Source organism: Penicillium diatomitis (genome assembly GCF_028827545.1).
Source record: "Penicillium diatomitis strain IBT 30728 chromosome Unknown utg000012l_segment0_segment0, whole genome shotgun sequence".
In the NCBI taxonomy this organism is placed as follows: domain Eukaryota; kingdom Fungi; phylum Ascomycota; class Eurotiomycetes; order Eurotiales; family Aspergillaceae; genus Penicillium; species Penicillium diatomitis.
Genome location: NW_026623184.1, coordinates 1,025,427 through 1,042,477, shown reverse-complemented (window position 1 = coordinate 1,042,477; position 17,051 = coordinate 1,025,427). Strand labels below are relative to the sequence as shown.

At 51.6% G+C, this 17,051-nt stretch overlaps 6 protein-coding genes across 6 annotated transcripts; 4 read left to right on the top strand and 2 right to left on the bottom strand.

Annotated features, from left to right (window-relative positions):
- Positions 1-348: 348 nt before the first annotated feature.
- Positions 349-1,522, top strand: N7539_008265 (metallophosphoesterase family protein; the record flags this gene model as incomplete). Its single annotated transcript, XM_056937865.1, has 2 exons — positions 349-490; positions 567-1,522. 2 exons carry the CDS (start codon positions 349-351, stop codon positions 1,520-1,522), a joined length of 1,098 nt encoding a protein of 365 aa, XP_056786957.1.
- A 2,518-nt stretch (positions 1,523-4,040) lies between these two features.
- N7539_008264 (cation diffusion facilitator family transporter) lies at positions 4,041-5,860 on the bottom strand (the record flags this gene model as incomplete). The annotated part of the gene is made up of 4 exons (XM_056937864.1): positions 4,041-5,453; positions 5,522-5,608; positions 5,675-5,721; positions 5,782-5,860. The coding sequence occupies 4 exons, from the start codon at positions 5,858-5,860 to the stop codon at positions 4,041-4,043; spliced, it is 1,626 nt and encodes a 541-aa protein (XP_056786956.1).
- A 1,702-nt stretch (positions 5,861-7,562) lies between these two features.
- Positions 7,563-8,642, bottom strand: N7539_008263 (putative glycosyl hydrolase; the record flags this gene model as incomplete). Its single annotated transcript, XM_056937863.1, has 1 exon — positions 7,563-8,642. One exon carries the CDS (start codon positions 8,640-8,642, stop codon positions 7,563-7,565), a length of 1,080 nt encoding a protein of 359 aa, XP_056786955.1.
- An 877-nt stretch (positions 8,643-9,519) lies between these two features.
- Positions 9,520-10,790, top strand: N7539_008262 (putative alpha/beta hydrolase; the record flags this gene model as incomplete). Its single annotated transcript, XM_056937862.1, has 5 exons — positions 9,520-9,714; positions 9,854-9,978; positions 10,055-10,250; positions 10,315-10,620; positions 10,767-10,790. 5 exons carry the CDS (start codon positions 9,520-9,522, stop codon positions 10,788-10,790), a joined length of 846 nt encoding a protein of 281 aa, XP_056786954.1.
- An 898-nt stretch (positions 10,791-11,688) lies between these two features.
- N7539_008261 (putative MFS multidrug transporter) lies at positions 11,689-13,244 on the top strand (the record flags this gene model as incomplete). Its single annotated transcript, XM_056937861.1, has 3 exons — positions 11,689-11,832; positions 11,895-12,712; positions 12,764-13,244. Coding segments are annotated over 3 exons (1,443 nt in total), but the record flags the coding sequence as incomplete, so codon positions are not given.
- Positions 13,245-13,977: 733 nt separating this feature from the next.
- N7539_008260 (putative manganese ion homeostasis (Fr)) lies at positions 13,978-16,038 on the top strand (the record flags this gene model as incomplete). The annotated part of the gene is made up of 2 exons (XM_056937860.1): positions 13,978-14,301; positions 14,380-16,038. The coding sequence occupies 2 exons, from the start codon at positions 13,978-13,980 to the stop codon at positions 16,036-16,038; spliced, it is 1,983 nt and encodes a 660-aa protein (XP_056786952.1).
- Positions 16,039-17,051: the final 1,013 nt, after the last annotated feature.

The window sequence follows — 17,051 nt, the reverse complement described above, 5'->3', positions numbered from 1 at the left end:
AGATACAAGTTGCAATACCCCGCCTGGGTCTCGAATCCCTGCAGGATCTGTCCCATTAGAGTCGAGCCTGGCACCCACGTGGAAACTGTGATTTTCACGTGTCAGTTCTCTTCAGCATCAACCGTTATTCCAAGGTCGTTGATCTCGTCGTGGTTGTAAGCATGGTTATTAAGGGTGGCTTTAAAGCCAAGCAAAATTATAGGCCGCATAAAGAAATGACTCCTTGCTTCCTTTTCAATGGGACTCTCTCCGTGTCACCATATCCACCTATAGAAGCTGTATTTAATTCTCGGCCTCAAAATGAGGCATACACTCTTACTTGACGCTTCCAGACAGCGGCTCAGTAATATGTGGAGTTGTCTCGGTCTGACTTCGCTCCTCATTGCACAATCCACTCAGTCACCCATTGACAAGCCTGTTGAGTCCCTCCGGTTCTCCGAAGATGGTATCTTTCATATTTCAATTCTTGAAGATCTTCATTTTGGAGAAAGTGAGTGCGCAATTTCCTTTTTTTTTTGATTCCACTCGCGCATCGTGCAATCCATCTGATCAGTGTTTATGATTAGACGCATGGGACTCCTGGGGCCCCGAACAAGACGTCAACACGGTGACGGTGATCAACCGTGTACTCGACAAAGAATCACCAAACCTCGTCGTTCTCAACGGTGACCTCATCACTGGCGAGAACGCCTTTCTCGAGAATAGCACCGTGTACCTCGACCAGATGGCTGGGCCGTTGGTCGACCGCGGCCTTGCCTGGGCATCGACATATGGAAATCACAATAGCTCATTCAACTTGTCGCGCTCGGATCTGCTCGCTCGAGAGAAGCGGTTCGCCAATTCTCGCACCGAAGCAATGGTATCGGATCACCAGGCCGGCGTGACAAATTACTACCTGCCCGTGTATGGATCTGGCGCTCACCATAGAGAACGAAACGACATGCCCGAGTTATTGCTTTGGTTCTTCGACAGCCGCGGAGGTGTCTACTACCAGAAGCGTGATGCCTCTGGAAACGAGATACCGCAACCGAACTGGGTGGACGTCAGCGTCGTCGAATGGTTCCAAGCCACCAATGCAGACTTGGTCCAGAAACACGGCAAACATATCCCGTCTCTGGTCTTCGTGCACATTCCCATCAACGCGGCGCTGGCCGTTCAAACACAGCACGAAGTCGATTCACACAAAGAGCCCGGGATCAACGATGATTATCCTCTCGCCCAGCAGGGCCAGAATTGGTGCGCAAGTGGTGAGTACGGGGGCTCGTGCTCGTATGCTGGACAAGACGAGCTCTTGATGAAAGCCTTGGCTCAGACGCATGGTGTCATTGGGGTGTTCTCGGGCCATGACCATGGTGACACATGGTGCTATAAGTGGGATAAGGCGATCTCAGGGATCAGGCCGGTGAATGAGAAGGGGATCAATCTGTGCTTTGGTTCAGCATACGGGCTACGGGGGGTACGGGACCTGGATTCGGGGTTCTCGACAGGTGCAGGTGACGCAATCGAAGCTGAAGGATGGTGAGGTCGATACGTGGATTCGGTTGGAGTCGGGGGATGTGGTAGGCGCGGTTTCTCTCAATTCGACATACGGGGAGGATTTCTATCCAGTGACGCCTAATACTCACTCGTCCTGCCCGACATGCGCTTACACAAGTGGTTGAGGGTGAACAGCGGGGCAAGTTCAACTCGACGCGCTCCTACAAGATTAAGGCTCGTTTCTCACTTATTAGAAAGCGCTAAGACAAAGATCCTTGTTGCACTGTTTCTCTTGGATTCAGAAAGAGGAACAAAAACGAGAAGTTGCTCGGAGACAACCTCCCGTACCGGTGGAAAATCTCCTTAAGTAGCGGGAAGACTAGACTCGGGAACATCGACGAGCACAGGTTTGGCAGGTTTATTCTGTACACTGGTTCGCATACTTTGATAAGTAGAAAAACTGTGTATTTTCATTTTTGGAATATGTAAAACCGTCATCTTTGCGGGACAGATCCTCATTTCATTTATGGTTATCACTGGGGCTGAGAGCCGGGCACTACTGAAGGGCACCACCATCCATCTAGACGAATTGAATCATCCGGTCATGTCGTGTCGCAGGACTTACATCACTAAGTTCACGTGATAGATCGATGGCCTGGCGTCTTATGATTTACGGTCTTTCAAACAATTCGCCAACTCACACCGCCTTCATAATAAGTCTTTCAGTAGCCCCCTCGTCACTGCACTTTTACACTGAGTTGCCTCATTCTACCCGTATCGAGATTCAGTAGCATGGTCATCATTGCGCCCAAAAGCCCTGACCTACCGACTGGCGGAGATCGAAGCCTCAGAGCATGTGTTGAGTTTTCGGACAACCGCTATCAAAGTCGTCCGGGTCCGCGAATGCTTCGCAGTCAAGTTCGGCTATTCCATCCTATTGATTCCACTCCTTAGAGGAGAAACCATGAAATTCGTCGCAGGAAACAGTAACGTGCCAGTGCCAAAAGTTCCTAACTTTTTCGATTCAAAATCGCAAAAGAGATACCTATATCGTTATAGACTAGCTATAGATCGCAGGAAATGACCTTCAAACATAACTACCATCGCTCACGCTAGTACAGAAGAAAAAAATCAGCAGACGGGTATGAATAAACGCGCGCTTGGTAAACTACAACAAATACCAGCTCCAAGGTACTCTGGAAACCTGGAACGCCAGCCTTATCCATTCCATTGGGGTACTCTCTTCAGACGACGATCCGACGATTTAAGGACCGTTTGAGGGTTAAAAACAAACCTAATTAGTCATGGTATCTTGACAGAACATGGCCAAATGCAGTCGCCTTTTTCCGTTCATTTTCTAAAAGAGATATCTTCAGCCAAAGAACACAAAGATTGAGCGCAATGGACTCCGTGAAGACGGCAGCAGCGACTTTAAAACCTTGGTTGACTGGAATCTATCGGGATGGTACCCAGAATGTGAGGGATTTTGCAATTCGGCGCTTTTTTGCCAGTTCAAGCCTGGTTGGTTGGAGCTCGTCCCGGATATTCTCCGACCAGTATCATTTAGATATGGAATACTCGATGATGAGGGTTGTCTACTCCTCGGTGTTCTACTAGAAGCTCATCGCCTCTTCCAATCTTTCAATTGCTAATCATCATTGTGCTTATCGTGGCCAGTCTCTGCTATATAACTATTGTCAGGGCCATGGAAGCTGACACCTATACCAGAGCACGAGGGCAATGCCGCTGAATCGCGGGATCGCGCAACCTTAGAAGGCGATGCCGTTTCGGACGCCTATGGATTTCTCGAAATGTGTCTATTGGCAGCAGAGGGGACGCCTTGTTGCGAACACCTAAAATAAACCTGACGTAGGAGATTGTGCAATGAGGTATCTAGCGCTAACGAGTACATAGAAAAATAGAGCCGTGCTAGTAGGAGATTGGGTATTTGGGAACGTTTTCTCCGGATATTCCTCTTGGAAGTACCGTACAGGTACGGAATATGGAGAGATACAGTGAAGATCAAGTCTCGGTACATAAGTGGTGCCAAGGTCTGCTAACTCCACCGGTGCACATGTACCTACACATATCACTGAAAAAAGCTGAGCATTTTTACTTAAGGATACTGCTGTTGAAAGAGATGTCGCGCAGATGTTGTTCACCTCGGAAATATGTAAACCCAGATAGGCCTGTGCGTGATTTGAGGACTGGAAGGAAGTTGGCAAATACAAGCTGACTGCGTTTAGCGCAAGTGGAATTTCTTTTGAACCGAAATAAAAAACATGAAGTATCTTCATAGGCAGGTCGCCAGTGGATGAAAAACGTCAAAGTGACTTGAAAATAATAGAGCGCCGCTGTGAGTTTTGCCAGACATCGATCATCTCAGCATGGTCCGAGGTGAGCCGCTCAAAGCGAGAGTAATGAACGAATGGATAGAGTGGTATAATAATAAGAAAAATTATGACAATAAGAAGAATAAGGGCAAGAAGACACGGAGGGGTAGGGTGTCAAGTGGCAGTGTTCTTTTAAACCACGGAGCGGTTGGAGAATATGGTTTCCAACGATCAAGTCGACTTTTGAGGGCAGCATTGGCCGGTGCTTGCACAGTTATCATCACACTCCAGCAGGCATGCGTTGGAATCGCTGTCCCGGATGCTGGATCCTCGGCTCGAGAGATTCGCCACTTCATTCGCGGCGCCGGACGAGGAGGGTTCTCCATGTGCATGGTCATCACCTGGAGCAAACTCGGGCTGAATAGTAGAAGAGTGAATACCGTAGGCGTGCAGACAACGGCGAACCTGACGGGCAAGGCGCATGTAGCGTTTCGATCCCTCGTCTTTAATTTCAGTGTCAACCTGGATATGGATCGAAGCAACGAGCTTGGTGTCGTTGAGCTGCCACACATGCAGATGGTGAGTACCCATGACACCAGGTAGTCGCTCAATATCTTCTTTGATGTGATCCACACTCATACCCTGAGGCGCCGCCTGAAGAAGGATACGCGAAGCGGCCTTGCAGAGTGGAATGGCCGATGCGAGAATGATCACGGCGATAACAAGGGAGATACCAGGGTCGACATAGTATCGCCAGTCGTAGTCCGTTAACCAAATGAACAAGGCAGAAGCGATGACACCAATGTTGCCCAGTGCGTCGCCCAGGACGTGCAGGAAAACACCCCGCATGTTCAAGTCATGGCCGTGGCCATGGCCATGACCGCCTTTCTGATCGTTGGATTTGGGCTGGGCGTGGTTGTGGCTCTTGTGGACATCCTCCTCGCCAATCTGCTCTGGAACAGAGATCGCGACTCCATTTTCGTCAGTGTAGTTGCTTGTCCGATCTCGGTGGCGCAGCAAGCCAGACCGTTCGGTAATGGTTTCCCCGTCTCGACTATCAGAGTCAGATGACGGTGACTCATCGAATGTGCCCCGACTAGCAGCAATGATATCTTGGCGCAGGGTGGCAGGGTGGACATAGATGTCTTCGACGTTTGCCAGTGAACCGCTGTATCGCCGAGAGCCCCGGCTCTGGGAGTCGGGGGTCCATCGCTTACGAGACGGAGACATCGGCTCCGTCGCCGAATGGGCCAGCCCATTCGATCCATTTCCCTGCGATCCTCGGCCCGATGCTCCTTTGCCGGTCTGTCCATCACCCAGAAGAGGGGTGGGATCGTGATCATGCCCTTGCTCGTGAACGTGAGCGTTTCCCTGTTCAACGTCTTCCTCATCATGTCCCTCAACACCTGTTCCGTGGTCGTGGCCGTGGCTGTGGCCATGACCACCGTGCGAGTGGTCGTGGAAAAGTGCCAATCCGATGATGTTCGAAGCCAGTCCAAGGCAGCCAACAATGCAGACAAACTTGGGATTCTGAACCTCCTGAGGTTCGACCAATCGCTGAATGGCCTCAAGGAAAATTGACATACACAGGGCGACAAGGAAGACTCCGTTCACGAGTGCGCCGAGGGTTTCGGCGCGTTGCCACTATACCGAACAATATACCGTCAGTCCCAGACACGCGCGATGCTGCAGGACAAGGGCTCACCACTTACACCAAATGTATAGACCTCAGAGTTCGTTTCGCGATTCGCAACTTTGACTGCCCAGAGACCGACGCAGAGGGACAGGACATCATTCAGCTAGCGATCAATCAGTCATATGCTCGCTCAGCAATCTTGCGCCGAAGTGGGCGGGTGGGAGCGTACCATGTGGAAAGAATCCGCGACGAGGGCAAGGGAGTGGACGGCATAGCCTAGATAGAAATTCCTGGTCAGAGAGAGAGATCATCAAATCGGGGGCAATCGTATCCTACCGGTGACTAATTCAAGCAGGAAAAAAAGAGTATCGATGACCAGCAGGATGATGATCCTGTTAGTCTTCGAGAGGCCCATAGCGGCGATAAGGTTGTGATGCGCTCAGTGGCGCCTGGGCTCTGAAACGGCACAACTCAGGCTGATCGGGATCAAGGCGACGTAGGCGATAAGCGGCTCTGGACCGAGGTCGTCAAATGAATGGCAGTGAAGAGAATCAATCTGTTATATTCTGGCGGCACGCAGGGTTAAAAGGACGGGAATCGCATGGCGACACAGAAATCGTGCGAGTGGAGGATGGCAAGTGGAGGAAAGCGGGCGGATTCCAAGGCAAGCTCCAACTGAGCGGAGCTCGGAAGCCGTGGACGAGGAATAGTGTGACCGCGAGCCGGTAATGAACCTCAGCCTCATCTCAAACGGGCCTAGCCGGTCGTTAGTATATGAGCGAGTCCAGTCAGGCAGCGATTGAATTTTCTTTTGATGTCCTGACTGCTATTCGAAATAAGCTATGATACGTGCAGCATGCGCCCTGCAGGTGTTCATACCCACCGCCGACCCGAGAGGTAGCCGAGCATCCTCCATTAGGGTGGCGTCGACGGGACTCTATTTCGGTTGAATCAGCTTCAGGATACTATTCGCGTCCGTCCTGTACTTCATACTCTTCTAGCTGTACCATCAGGGCCCACCTTGGCCGACAGGCGTGCAACATGGGACCGAGGCTCTGGCCATTCGCAAACGATCTGCTCTCGTCGGTGATTTTGTGGGATATCGTGAAGCTGCTGTGGAGCGCTTCCCTGCGACTTGGTATCACGACAGAGATCCGGAATTGGCCCAAGGGGATAGGCGTTTGGTGAAGCCTACAGGCTGCCATGTTGTATGTCTAATCATCTTCATCATGAAGTGATGAAGATGTATTTAAAGGTCGATCAGCAGATTGCGACCACCTCAGTTAGGTCGTGAGCAAATCGGACGGTGCTTGGCTACAGGCGTTGGACTGGAAGCTTCTTGGCAGAACTGCAGAACCTTGAAGATGCCTTGGCTAAAAACGAAGGTTGAAAAGGGTTCGGAGAATCAGCGGAAATCCCTGACATAGGTATTTTCCAGAGCATCGGAAGCAAGACAAGTCAAAGTCATCTACCGACCAACCCAGGTTGGAGTGCTCTACCTGTCGCCACCTGCAGACATGATATCACCTTGAAACAGTGAACAAGCGCATATAGGCTTGCTATATCAGTAATGGAGCGTCAAGGCTAGAATAACGAGACTTCGCGGAGGCATGAGCTTATGAAGCAGGCGAAGCTAGTCTCAGTGAAAAATCGGCGTATGAGGGACACGGTTAGCTCGTCAAGAAGTTAGATCAGATCCGAGATCCACCTGCAGTGGAAGATGCTAGGCCCTATTCTCAAGTAAGATCCGCCATTACTAGCTTTTCATCCATTCATGTCCGTTCCTAGGACCAGCAGCATGGGCAAAACAGGCAGCCGAAGAGATGAGTAGCTGAAATGACTACTGTAGAGTATAGACAATTTGGGTGGTTACAGGGTGGCTCGGGAGCTGAGGTCTGTGTATGACAGAGATGTACACAAGTTGTGGTATCCAACCTGTAGGTTGAAAGGTTCAAAAGTTGCATGTCAATGATCCACAAGACCGCCAGGCAGGGCGAATGACGGGTCAAGTCCCTCAGCTTTCAATCAAGACAAGCCTTTCGTGCACAGAAGCCGAAAAGGATTCCACCAGCGAGCTGTATACAAATCTCTGTTCCATCCACAATCAACATCCACCCCTAGACAGTGATCTTCCGGCGAAGGGCTAGAATTCGATCTGTGGCCTTTGTGAATTTGCCTCTCGGCAAGGAGCCATTGTCCAAGGCAGAAACCAGTGCGTTGACAACAGCTTCCCCTTGTGCCACGTCGCGAGCAGACGCAAGAATGACGTCCATACCCGCTTGGCTCGCCAAGAGACCGCGATTACCGGCATCGCCAAAAGATTCTAAAGCTCCCGCTTCGAGCGCATCGGTGATAGTGACACCGCGAAAGCCGAGTCGTCCTCGAAGTTCTCCCTCAACCCATGCATTGCTGAGCCCAGAGGGATATGTGGCGTCTAGCGCTGGATACACTGCCCACGAAGTCATCACCATGTCGACGCCCGCTGCGATGGCATTTGTATAAGGAGCTTCGTCAACGGCCCGAAGCTCTCTCAAGGGGAGATCAATCGTGACAGGTCCTTCATCCGTGTTCAAGTTGCCGGCTGCTCCGAGACCGGGAAAGTGTTTGGCAGTAGCAATGACTCCCGCCACTTGCTGAGCAGTGATGAAGGCCGAGCCGCATGTGGCTACCAGCTCAGAGTTATTGCCGTAGGATCGACCGTATTGATCTAGAAAGTCGCCTGCTTCGCGATAGATACCTAGCACAGGTGCCAGATTGGTGTTCACTTGAAACTCTGCAAGTGTGTGAGCGGCGTCTTTGCCAGCTTGTATGGCTGCCGCGCCTGGATCGCCGGACTCGCCAACTTGTTTGGCACTGGAGACGGGACCACCGGGTAATCGACGCACAATGCCTCCTTCTTGATCGGTCATGATGAGCAGTGGGCTACCCACGTATGCTTGACTTTGCTTGTAAGCATCCTGCAGCTGGTTGATAATTGTGCTGACATTACTAGCAACGTTCTCTCCGAATAGAATGATGCCGCCCACCTTTCCCTGTTTTATCAAGTCAAACAGGTGAGCTGGAGGACTGATGCCCGGATAAGAGAATATGACATGATGACCCGCCTCCTGGGCCAGATCATGCCCTCTCTCAGCTTGAGTCGAGGAGGCTAAAGACAGGAAAAGAGCCAGAAGTTGAGGAATTCTAGACAGATGCATGGTGTGTGGCTGTCAAGGTATCACGCTCTTTGACAGGTAAGCTTGCACATAGTGATCGGGGCACGGTGGCCTTAAGTCTCTGTTCGTTGGGGACATCATGACCGCAGTCATTTTCGTTGAAGCTCGGGGTAGACTTGCCCAAGGTTTGATGGTCTCCGATAGACCCGCGAATCGTATAGACACGAGGGGCGGAGTGGTTACATCGATCGACCTTCAGTGACCCTCGATTGCGGGGGATGGCGCTGAGGGTGCTGCGACGCTACTTTGGCCGAGAATCCACCCCCGCGTTTGACATCAACGTGTACTTGCCGCGTGGGATGAATTCTCCTCTCCCGTACACAACCAAGGTGGCTCGTTCGTGAATCTCTCGTAGTCTCGTAGATATGTCTCTGGCTTGGGGAAGCCACTTGTCGTTTCATCGCGATGAGTTGCTCGGAAACGACCCGGGTCATTTCTTCAAAGATTCCCCACCAGACAACGCTCGGCAGCAATGCCCCTTCTAGAGAGCAGCACTTTGGAGCATGTGCGATTTCCGCACCTTCATTTCAATCTACGAAAGAGACTGATTCGCGAAATCGGACATGTCATCCCAGGCTCTTCAACGGAAAATGACGTCGAGAACCCTGTTGCTCTCTTGGACGAGCTGCAGTAAGAAATGCGGTTGTCAACAGAAACTCCACTCGGCGTGGGCGCGACGAATCGATCGGCATCTGACGTCCGAGCCCCAAGACGAGCCGGATCAGACCAGGACTCGGTCGCGTTTCCTCCGACCGGCTGTTCTCCAGTGATAATCGTGTCGAACAACATCGCCATACTTAGGCTAGTTTCAAGGTGTTTACTGGCTTGACAGTGCACAATTTGAAGTGCAGCCCGTATCATGATACATCCTACACGCACCTGTGTGCGATTAGCCTACGAACTACACAAAGCCAGCAGCCACAATGCTTCGACAAGTCTCACCGACAGAGCGCCCCCAATTCTGTTTCTACATGGATTTCTGGGATCCAAGCGAGAGAATCGCAGGATGAGCAAGTCTGGATGCCCCGCGAAGAATGCCGACATGGAGAGCTCGGTGGCTAAATCGTGATGACCTCGATCAGGAATCTCGCACAAAATTTGTCGCGTAATGTCTACGCACTGGTACCGGTTCCCCAATATAGCACCAGAACAAGCTGAGCGACAAGCACGAGTCAAATACTGATCTGATGTAGGATCTACGGAATCATGGTAATTCGGGTCATCATCCGCAACACACCTACGCGAACATGGCACATGATGTTGAATCGTTCATACATCAACATAAGCTGGGGCAAGCCACGCTGATTGGCCATTCAATGTAGGCTCTCCTTAGACATGATACTTGGCGGTCTCATGTCCAACGCACCCGAACCAAGGTACTAATCCAGCAACAGGGGCGCAAAAACGGCCTTGACACTTGCCCTTCAATCACCGAGCCTGATCGCCCACGTCGTGGCAGTTGATAATGCGCCCATCAAGCTGCCCGTGGGAACTGAGTTCTCGAAGTATCTCCAGAGCATGGTCCGAGTTGAGCAGGAAAATGCCCGGACTCACGCAGAAGCAGACGAGATTCTTCGGCAATATGATTTGGTGCGAGATTTGTGAACAGCGTGCGAGCACGCGCGTGACGTTGCGAGCTGACTGACTATGACAGGAAACACCGGTCCGTCTGTGGCTATTGAGCAACTTCGTTCAGGACCAGACTTCCCACTTGCTCAAGTCGCGGGTGCCCTTGGACATCTTGCAAGAGGCCATTGATCCCCTTGGGGATTTTCCATACTGCCCAGGGAGTGCAAAGTATCAGGGACCTTCTCTCTTTCTCCGCGCTCTCCGGAGTAGCTTCATTCCCGAGGACTCTCTGCCTGAAATACCGAAACTGTTCCGTCGCTCGGAGATAGTGAATATAGATTGCGGGCACTGGATTGTTCAAGAGCGGCCTCAACAATTTCAGGAAGGTAGGGTTGCAAGGCTCGTGGCGAAGAGAGAACATGCCCCCCCCCCCCCCCCCCTCTGAATTTCTTCACTAATTTGCGGATCACTTCAGAGGTTGTGGCGTTCTTGTCAAGATACTAGTCGAGGTACACCGAGTCTCGACTCTGTGGTCAGCTCTGCGTCTTTGGCGAGTCGTGAAAGATGACCGCAGCCCGCAGCCCGCAGCCCGCAGAACCCGAGGTGTTCCAGCTGAATTCGAGCTTTTCTGCTTCTCACCTTGGCACCCCCTACCGTATAAGGACACCCCCGTATAAGAGGGAAGACGTAGACATCACCATTGGTAGGTACTTTGGATCTGTTTGGACCTAGGTGTGCATGTCAAGCTGGTGGACCCGATTCTCTCGAGAACATGGTTCCGGCTGGAACAGATCATGGTAATCCAGGGCTTGACAGGCATACATGCACATTTTGAAGACTTGATCGCAACCTTCGGCATCCGTGGTGCGATCAGTAATGTTCATCATGTGGTAGCGCGAATCGAGTGAACGATACAAATCTACAAGATCAAAAACATTTGCCGTTATTCTTCGGCATTTTCGGCCTTGGTCAAAGGTGCTCTGGTCGTCTGTAACAGTAGTGCTTGATGCTCAAGCATTGCCCGCCCCAGTCGAAGATCTCTGGATCCTCCCGTTGTCGTGGACCCACTCCCTCCAACTTCCTAATCGAGGCCCCCTCCCGCCAGCTGCCCGATTAGGAAGCCCACGCTCGAAAAGTCTTGGCGAAGACTTTAGAACGGGCACGAGCTTCTAGATAGCGTCATTCCGACTGGTCAGTCAACCAATTTGGGGCTCTACAGTCGGAAAAACGTGTGGCATTTTGCAGCTCCACACTGACCAGAGCTTGCATTGATAATGACCCCGGCTGATGTCGCAGGATCAGGTCTCACAGGTTCCTGGTGCCGTGACGACTCGTGCCTCTTCCGGAGGCATTGTATAAATGTGTCATTTGCTGCCCGCCATGGAACGCCCCTCAGCCGATCTTTCATGACTGTGACAACTTGATCTCAAGTTGCGGCCGCTTGAAGTATCCCGGGAGCATGTCGACTGTGAAAGGATCATCAGACATCGTCAAGTCTGATCCCCATCTCGACCGACTGGGAAGGGCTCGACCGGAGTCTCTGCCTGGACAATGGTCGGAGCTGGGTTTTTGCTTTGCTGTTGCCCTATCGCAGATCTTAGCAGTAGGACCATTCAATTCCGAATCCTGGGCAGAATCATGAGCTAACAAGCACGCCATTTGTAGGAGTTCTACGTGACCGGATCAAGTGTCTTGCTTCCTACACTCATCAAAGAGTTGGAAATACCGGCTTCGTCAACAATTTGGCCTGCAACCGCTCTCTCGTTGGCCGTGACATCTACACTGCTGATTTTCGGCCGCCTTACAGACATGTACGGTGGCTACGTAGTCTACAATGGCGGGGCCATATTGCTGACTGTCACTTCGATCCTCTGCGGCGTATCTCAGTCAGCGCTTATGTTGATCATCTGTCGGGCTTTGCAGGGTCTGGCCCTAGGAGCGCTGCTTCCCTCTGGATTGATGATTCTAGGAAGCACATATCGACCGGGGCCACGCAAGAACCTCGTTTTCAGCATCTACGGAGCATGTGCCGTGCTAGGTTTTTTCCTTGGCTTTTTCATCTCGGGTCTCTGTGGACAGTTCTTGAGCTGGAGGTGGTTTTTCTTCATCGGTGCAATTCTATCAGCAGTCATGGTGGCCTTCTCACTATTCTGCGTTCGAAACGATTATCAGGAGAAGAAGAGCGCTGGCGTCCGCATGGATTGGGTGGGACTCGCGCTTTCAGTATCAGGAGCAACACTTGTTGTCTTTGCTCTTGCGTATGGCTCGCATGCTCCGCAGGGCTGGAAGACTCCCTACATTCCGATTTTGTTTGCGATTGGAGTGGTCCTACTTTGTCTAATGGCTTACTTTGAGGGATGGGTTGTGTCAAACCCTCTGCTGCCGGGTGATATTTTTCAAGTCAAAAGCATGACGCCTATGCTTCTGGCACTGCTTTGCCTTTACGGAAGTATGGGAATCTTTTTGATCTTTGGAGTTCTCTAGTAAGAGCCCAGCACTCGGCGTGTTTCCTACATTCGCTTACATTCTTTTAGCATGTCTGCTTTCATGGGAGCAAGCCCTCTTCAAATCGTCGCGTGGACGGCTCCAATGGCAGTCGGGGGACTGTTCCTTTCAATTACCGGCGGGCTCGTCCTCCACAAGCTCTCCGGAACACTTCTCATGATCATCTCTTGCTGTGGCTATGTTGGATGTGCTCTACTATTCGCCCTCGTTCCACTCGGCGGAAACTACTGGGCGTTCATTTTCCCAGCAATGATCTGCGCCACCATTGCCGTGGACATCTGCTTCAGCCTGGCAAATGTGTTTGTGACGACAAGCTTGCCCCAAGCTAGACAAGGACTGGCGGGTGCGTTGATTTATTGCACGCTGCATATGGGAATTGCCGTGGTTTTGGGATTTGCAGATATCATCGAATCTCAGACCAAGCACCTGGGCCAGTGGAAGAGCTACAAATCTGTGTTTTGGTTTCAGGTCGGACTTTCTGTCGTGGGACTGCTCATCATTCTTGGTTTTGTGAGGATTCGCAATGCCGAGAGTGACTTGACTGTGGATGAAAAGGCGGGACTCGAAGCAAGCGACTCGGTTGCTCGGACACAGGAAGATGTTTAGATGATTATTCCTGAAGACTCTCTAGAAAATGCCCTCTGAAAAGACCCGCAAGACATTTATATAACCTAGCAGCCTGGAGGCCCTGGACTTATGCCCCTGAGGATATTAGCTACAGTAAAGTGAAATCCTTGGGATGTTGGCTCTCAAAAGGTTGCTCTATAAGTTTAACAACTTATTAAGTAGAAGACGTTCGACCCTGGGTGCAATTATCGGCCTCAGTACTACCATGTTTCGCTTAGAGAAACAGGCGGTTCAAGACGGTCGCAAAGACCAAGTCCCCTCGTATGAGACACAATCATTGTCAATGATGATGTCCAGGGAGCCAAGGACTGTACCTCTGATTGTTATCACGTGATGTACCCACTCTTGCCCCAGACCGGCCAGACCATCAGCTGGCCCAGCGCACGCCCCTGGATTGAATTTGGCACTTCCTTGCGGCCGCGCGGGACAATCTGGCGCAGAAAGTGCTCACGTTACAGATCAGCCACAGCAGGCCATTTCACTCGTTTTACTCCATGTTCTTTTTACCTTACGGAGCATGTGCCATTCTTTCCCTCTTTAACTTGTACCTGTATACGTCCCGCGAGGTAGCTAAGCCGAAGTTTGTCCAGAGCGAGCTTGTTTCACGGCCAACACAATGAGCTACGCCTACCAACGTGGCGCTGGCGCTTCGTCTCTCCCCCACTTTGCGCCTGCTCAAAGGGGATCCTCGCATACTATCTGGCAGATTCTGGAGAATATCCCTGCAAATGCGAAAGCATGGGTCTTGGAGGGGTTCTCGGAAGTTCGACGAACGAGGAGCGGAGCAGGCACATGGGGTATCACGAAATTGGTCCTCCGGCGATTGTTCACCTTCGCGAATGCAGTCATCATTCTCTGGATATTCACGCTGTGGCGGGGTGAACGGACGGTATTTCAAGAGGCTATTGATCGCTGTGTCTGGCAAAGCTGGGAGAAATGGGTATGTTGGCTTGGCTCTTCTGCCGTTCACTCTGATATATGACCGTGAATCGACGCAGCTGACGTTTTCCGTGTACAGCCCCAGGGAGCCACGCCCCATCATGTCGCTTTCATTGCAGATCCTCAGCTCGTGGATCCCCATACGTACCCCGGCCGACCGTGGCCATTGTCAACGTTGACAGTCAAGTACACGGACCAATATATGCGCCGAGCATTCTCCCTGATACAAGAGCATTTGGAACCTGACTCGGTTCTCTTTCTTGGCGATCTGTTTGATGGTGGACGGGAGTGGGCTACAAGCACTACGACTAGTCCCGAGGAACGATACAAGAAAATCAAGGATTCATTTTGGAAGCAAGAATACGGTCGGTTCATGAGGATTTTTATGAACCCCTGGCTGGAACAGTACACTTCTCCAGCTGACAATCGTGGTCGTCGGTTCATTGCGAGTCTTCCGGGGAACCATGACCTGGGCTTCGGCAATGGCATCCAAGAGGCGGTCCGTCGGCGGTTCCAAAGCCACTTTGGCATTGGCAATCGGGTCGATATCATTGGCAATCACACGATTGTCTCAGTTGATACCGTCTCACTTAGTGCGAAAGACCAACCGGATCCTTTGACGGGAAGTTCCCAAGCTAGTGAGAGTGATGAGAAGGCGGGACAACGACCGATTTGGAAAGACGCCGAGGAATTTCTAGACGATATGGTTACTCGAAGATCGACCGCGGAGACAGAAGAGCTTCGACAGCTTCAGAACAAGACCAAGGACATGCTCTTCAAGCACCGCGTGGTCGATGCTGGAGACGAATCCGTCGAGCGGCTTCCACAGCCCAAAGCAGCTGGGTTCCCCACTATCCTCCTCACACATGTCCCTTTGTATCGCAAAGCCGCAACGCCATGTGGACCACTTCGAGAACGTCTGCCGCCCTCTGCGCCAGACTTGGAAGAAGATGAGCCCAATTCTCTTCGCCTTGGAGGCGGATATCAATATCAAAACGTCCTCACGCAGGCCATCTCAACTGAATTGGTCTCCAAGGCTGGCCCCAACATTGTCCAAGTCTACTCTGGCGACGACCATGATTACTGCGAGGTTAAGCATCGCGAATTTAATGGATCGCCCAACGAGATCACCGTGAAAAGCTTATCTTGGGCCATGGGCGTGCGACACCCGGGATTCTTACTCACCAGTCTCTGGAATCCAATTGATCCCATCACGGGCCAACCTCTTGCCGAGGGATCCTCTCCCACTATTCAAAATCACCTCTGTCTTCTTCCCGACCAGTTGGGAATGTTCATTCACTACGCCACTATCCTCGGACTCAGCCTTGTGCTATTGTTCGTTCAGACCGTCTACACAACCCTCTTTGCCCCCAGCTTCCCCACCTCTGCCACCGGCGCCGTCCTCCCGCTTAGCGAGAGACGCAGCTATGGTCTCGATCACCAGTACCAGACTTCCGGTACGTCCAGCTCCACCTTCCCCTCTGGTAGCTTGATTGAACGTTCGGGACTTTTTCCCACGTCGCGCGTCCTCGGCGGCAAAGATTTCAGCGAGACTTATCGCGGTTTAGATGACGATGACACTGTCGACACTAAACGAAAGGGATTCTCCCCCTCGACGGGTCCGAGTCGGGGTCCACGCGGCAAGGCTGCTTTGCTTGGGAGGAACTTTGTACGATCTGTTCGCTTTGTGGCGGTGATTGTGCTGAGTGTTTATTTTATCCTGATCTGGCGCTGGTAGCCTGGGGTCGGGCGTGTATAGACATCAGACACAGTATAGATCTCTCAAGCGAAAAGCATTCATCATGACTTTTGTACATTTCTCATATGCCTTGCTACTCTTTATGCGTTCATGTACACTCGAAACTGCTTTTCTTCCTTACAGCGAAGAATGAAACATCATGACGTTCCGAACTTCCACCTCGAACCAGACGGAAACCCAACCCTGAATCGATTCCAAAACAAGCCACCCCAACCTGGATGGATCCCCAGATCTTCCCCAGAATGAGGGATGAAACCCCTCGGACCTCCAGGCTGCCGGTGAAGGCGATAGCCCCTCAGTTCAAAACATGACCAGGGCAAGGAGACGCGACTCGAATTGAAAACGACTGGTACGGTGACGTGTACGTGATCGTGCAGTTCTCATCTGTCTTGCAATGAAGTTGATTGACAATTTGACGCTCTTCTTCGGCCCCCGCGACGAAAATGACGACCGATCTCGTTCCATTTTTCACCCCCCTGTTTCCTATCATAGACCGTCCTTCTCCCGTCTTGACAGGATTTTTTCGGAGCGGGGTCTTACACGTCTTTTACCAACAAACAGTACCAGTACCTACCTGCTAACTACCTACTACTAGTACCACTACCTTGTCTCCACCAAGACTTGCAATAAACGACAACGAACAAGGCGCCAAGCATTCTCAACCCCACCCTGAGCTCTCCCTGCTTGGAGTACCTCTCCGACAGATTTCCATGATCCAGTTTCAAACTCGAACGTAACCCGAGTACTCCAGGTCCGGTCGGGTCTGAGCTGTCTATGGCTCCGTTCGGGACGGGGCACAGGATTTGGCGGGCCAGGGAACGGGGTCGGAAACCGGGGAATTCTCAGACGTCAACTGGTGCGATTCTCGGAGTTGGGTCGGGTGGGATGGCCAATCTGGGGGACGGGATTTTCTGCGTCGAGATTGATGGTCCGAGGGTGATCGGGAGGGGCATACGGTATGGTACGGTGTAATTGTTTTGGGTTGTGTAAGT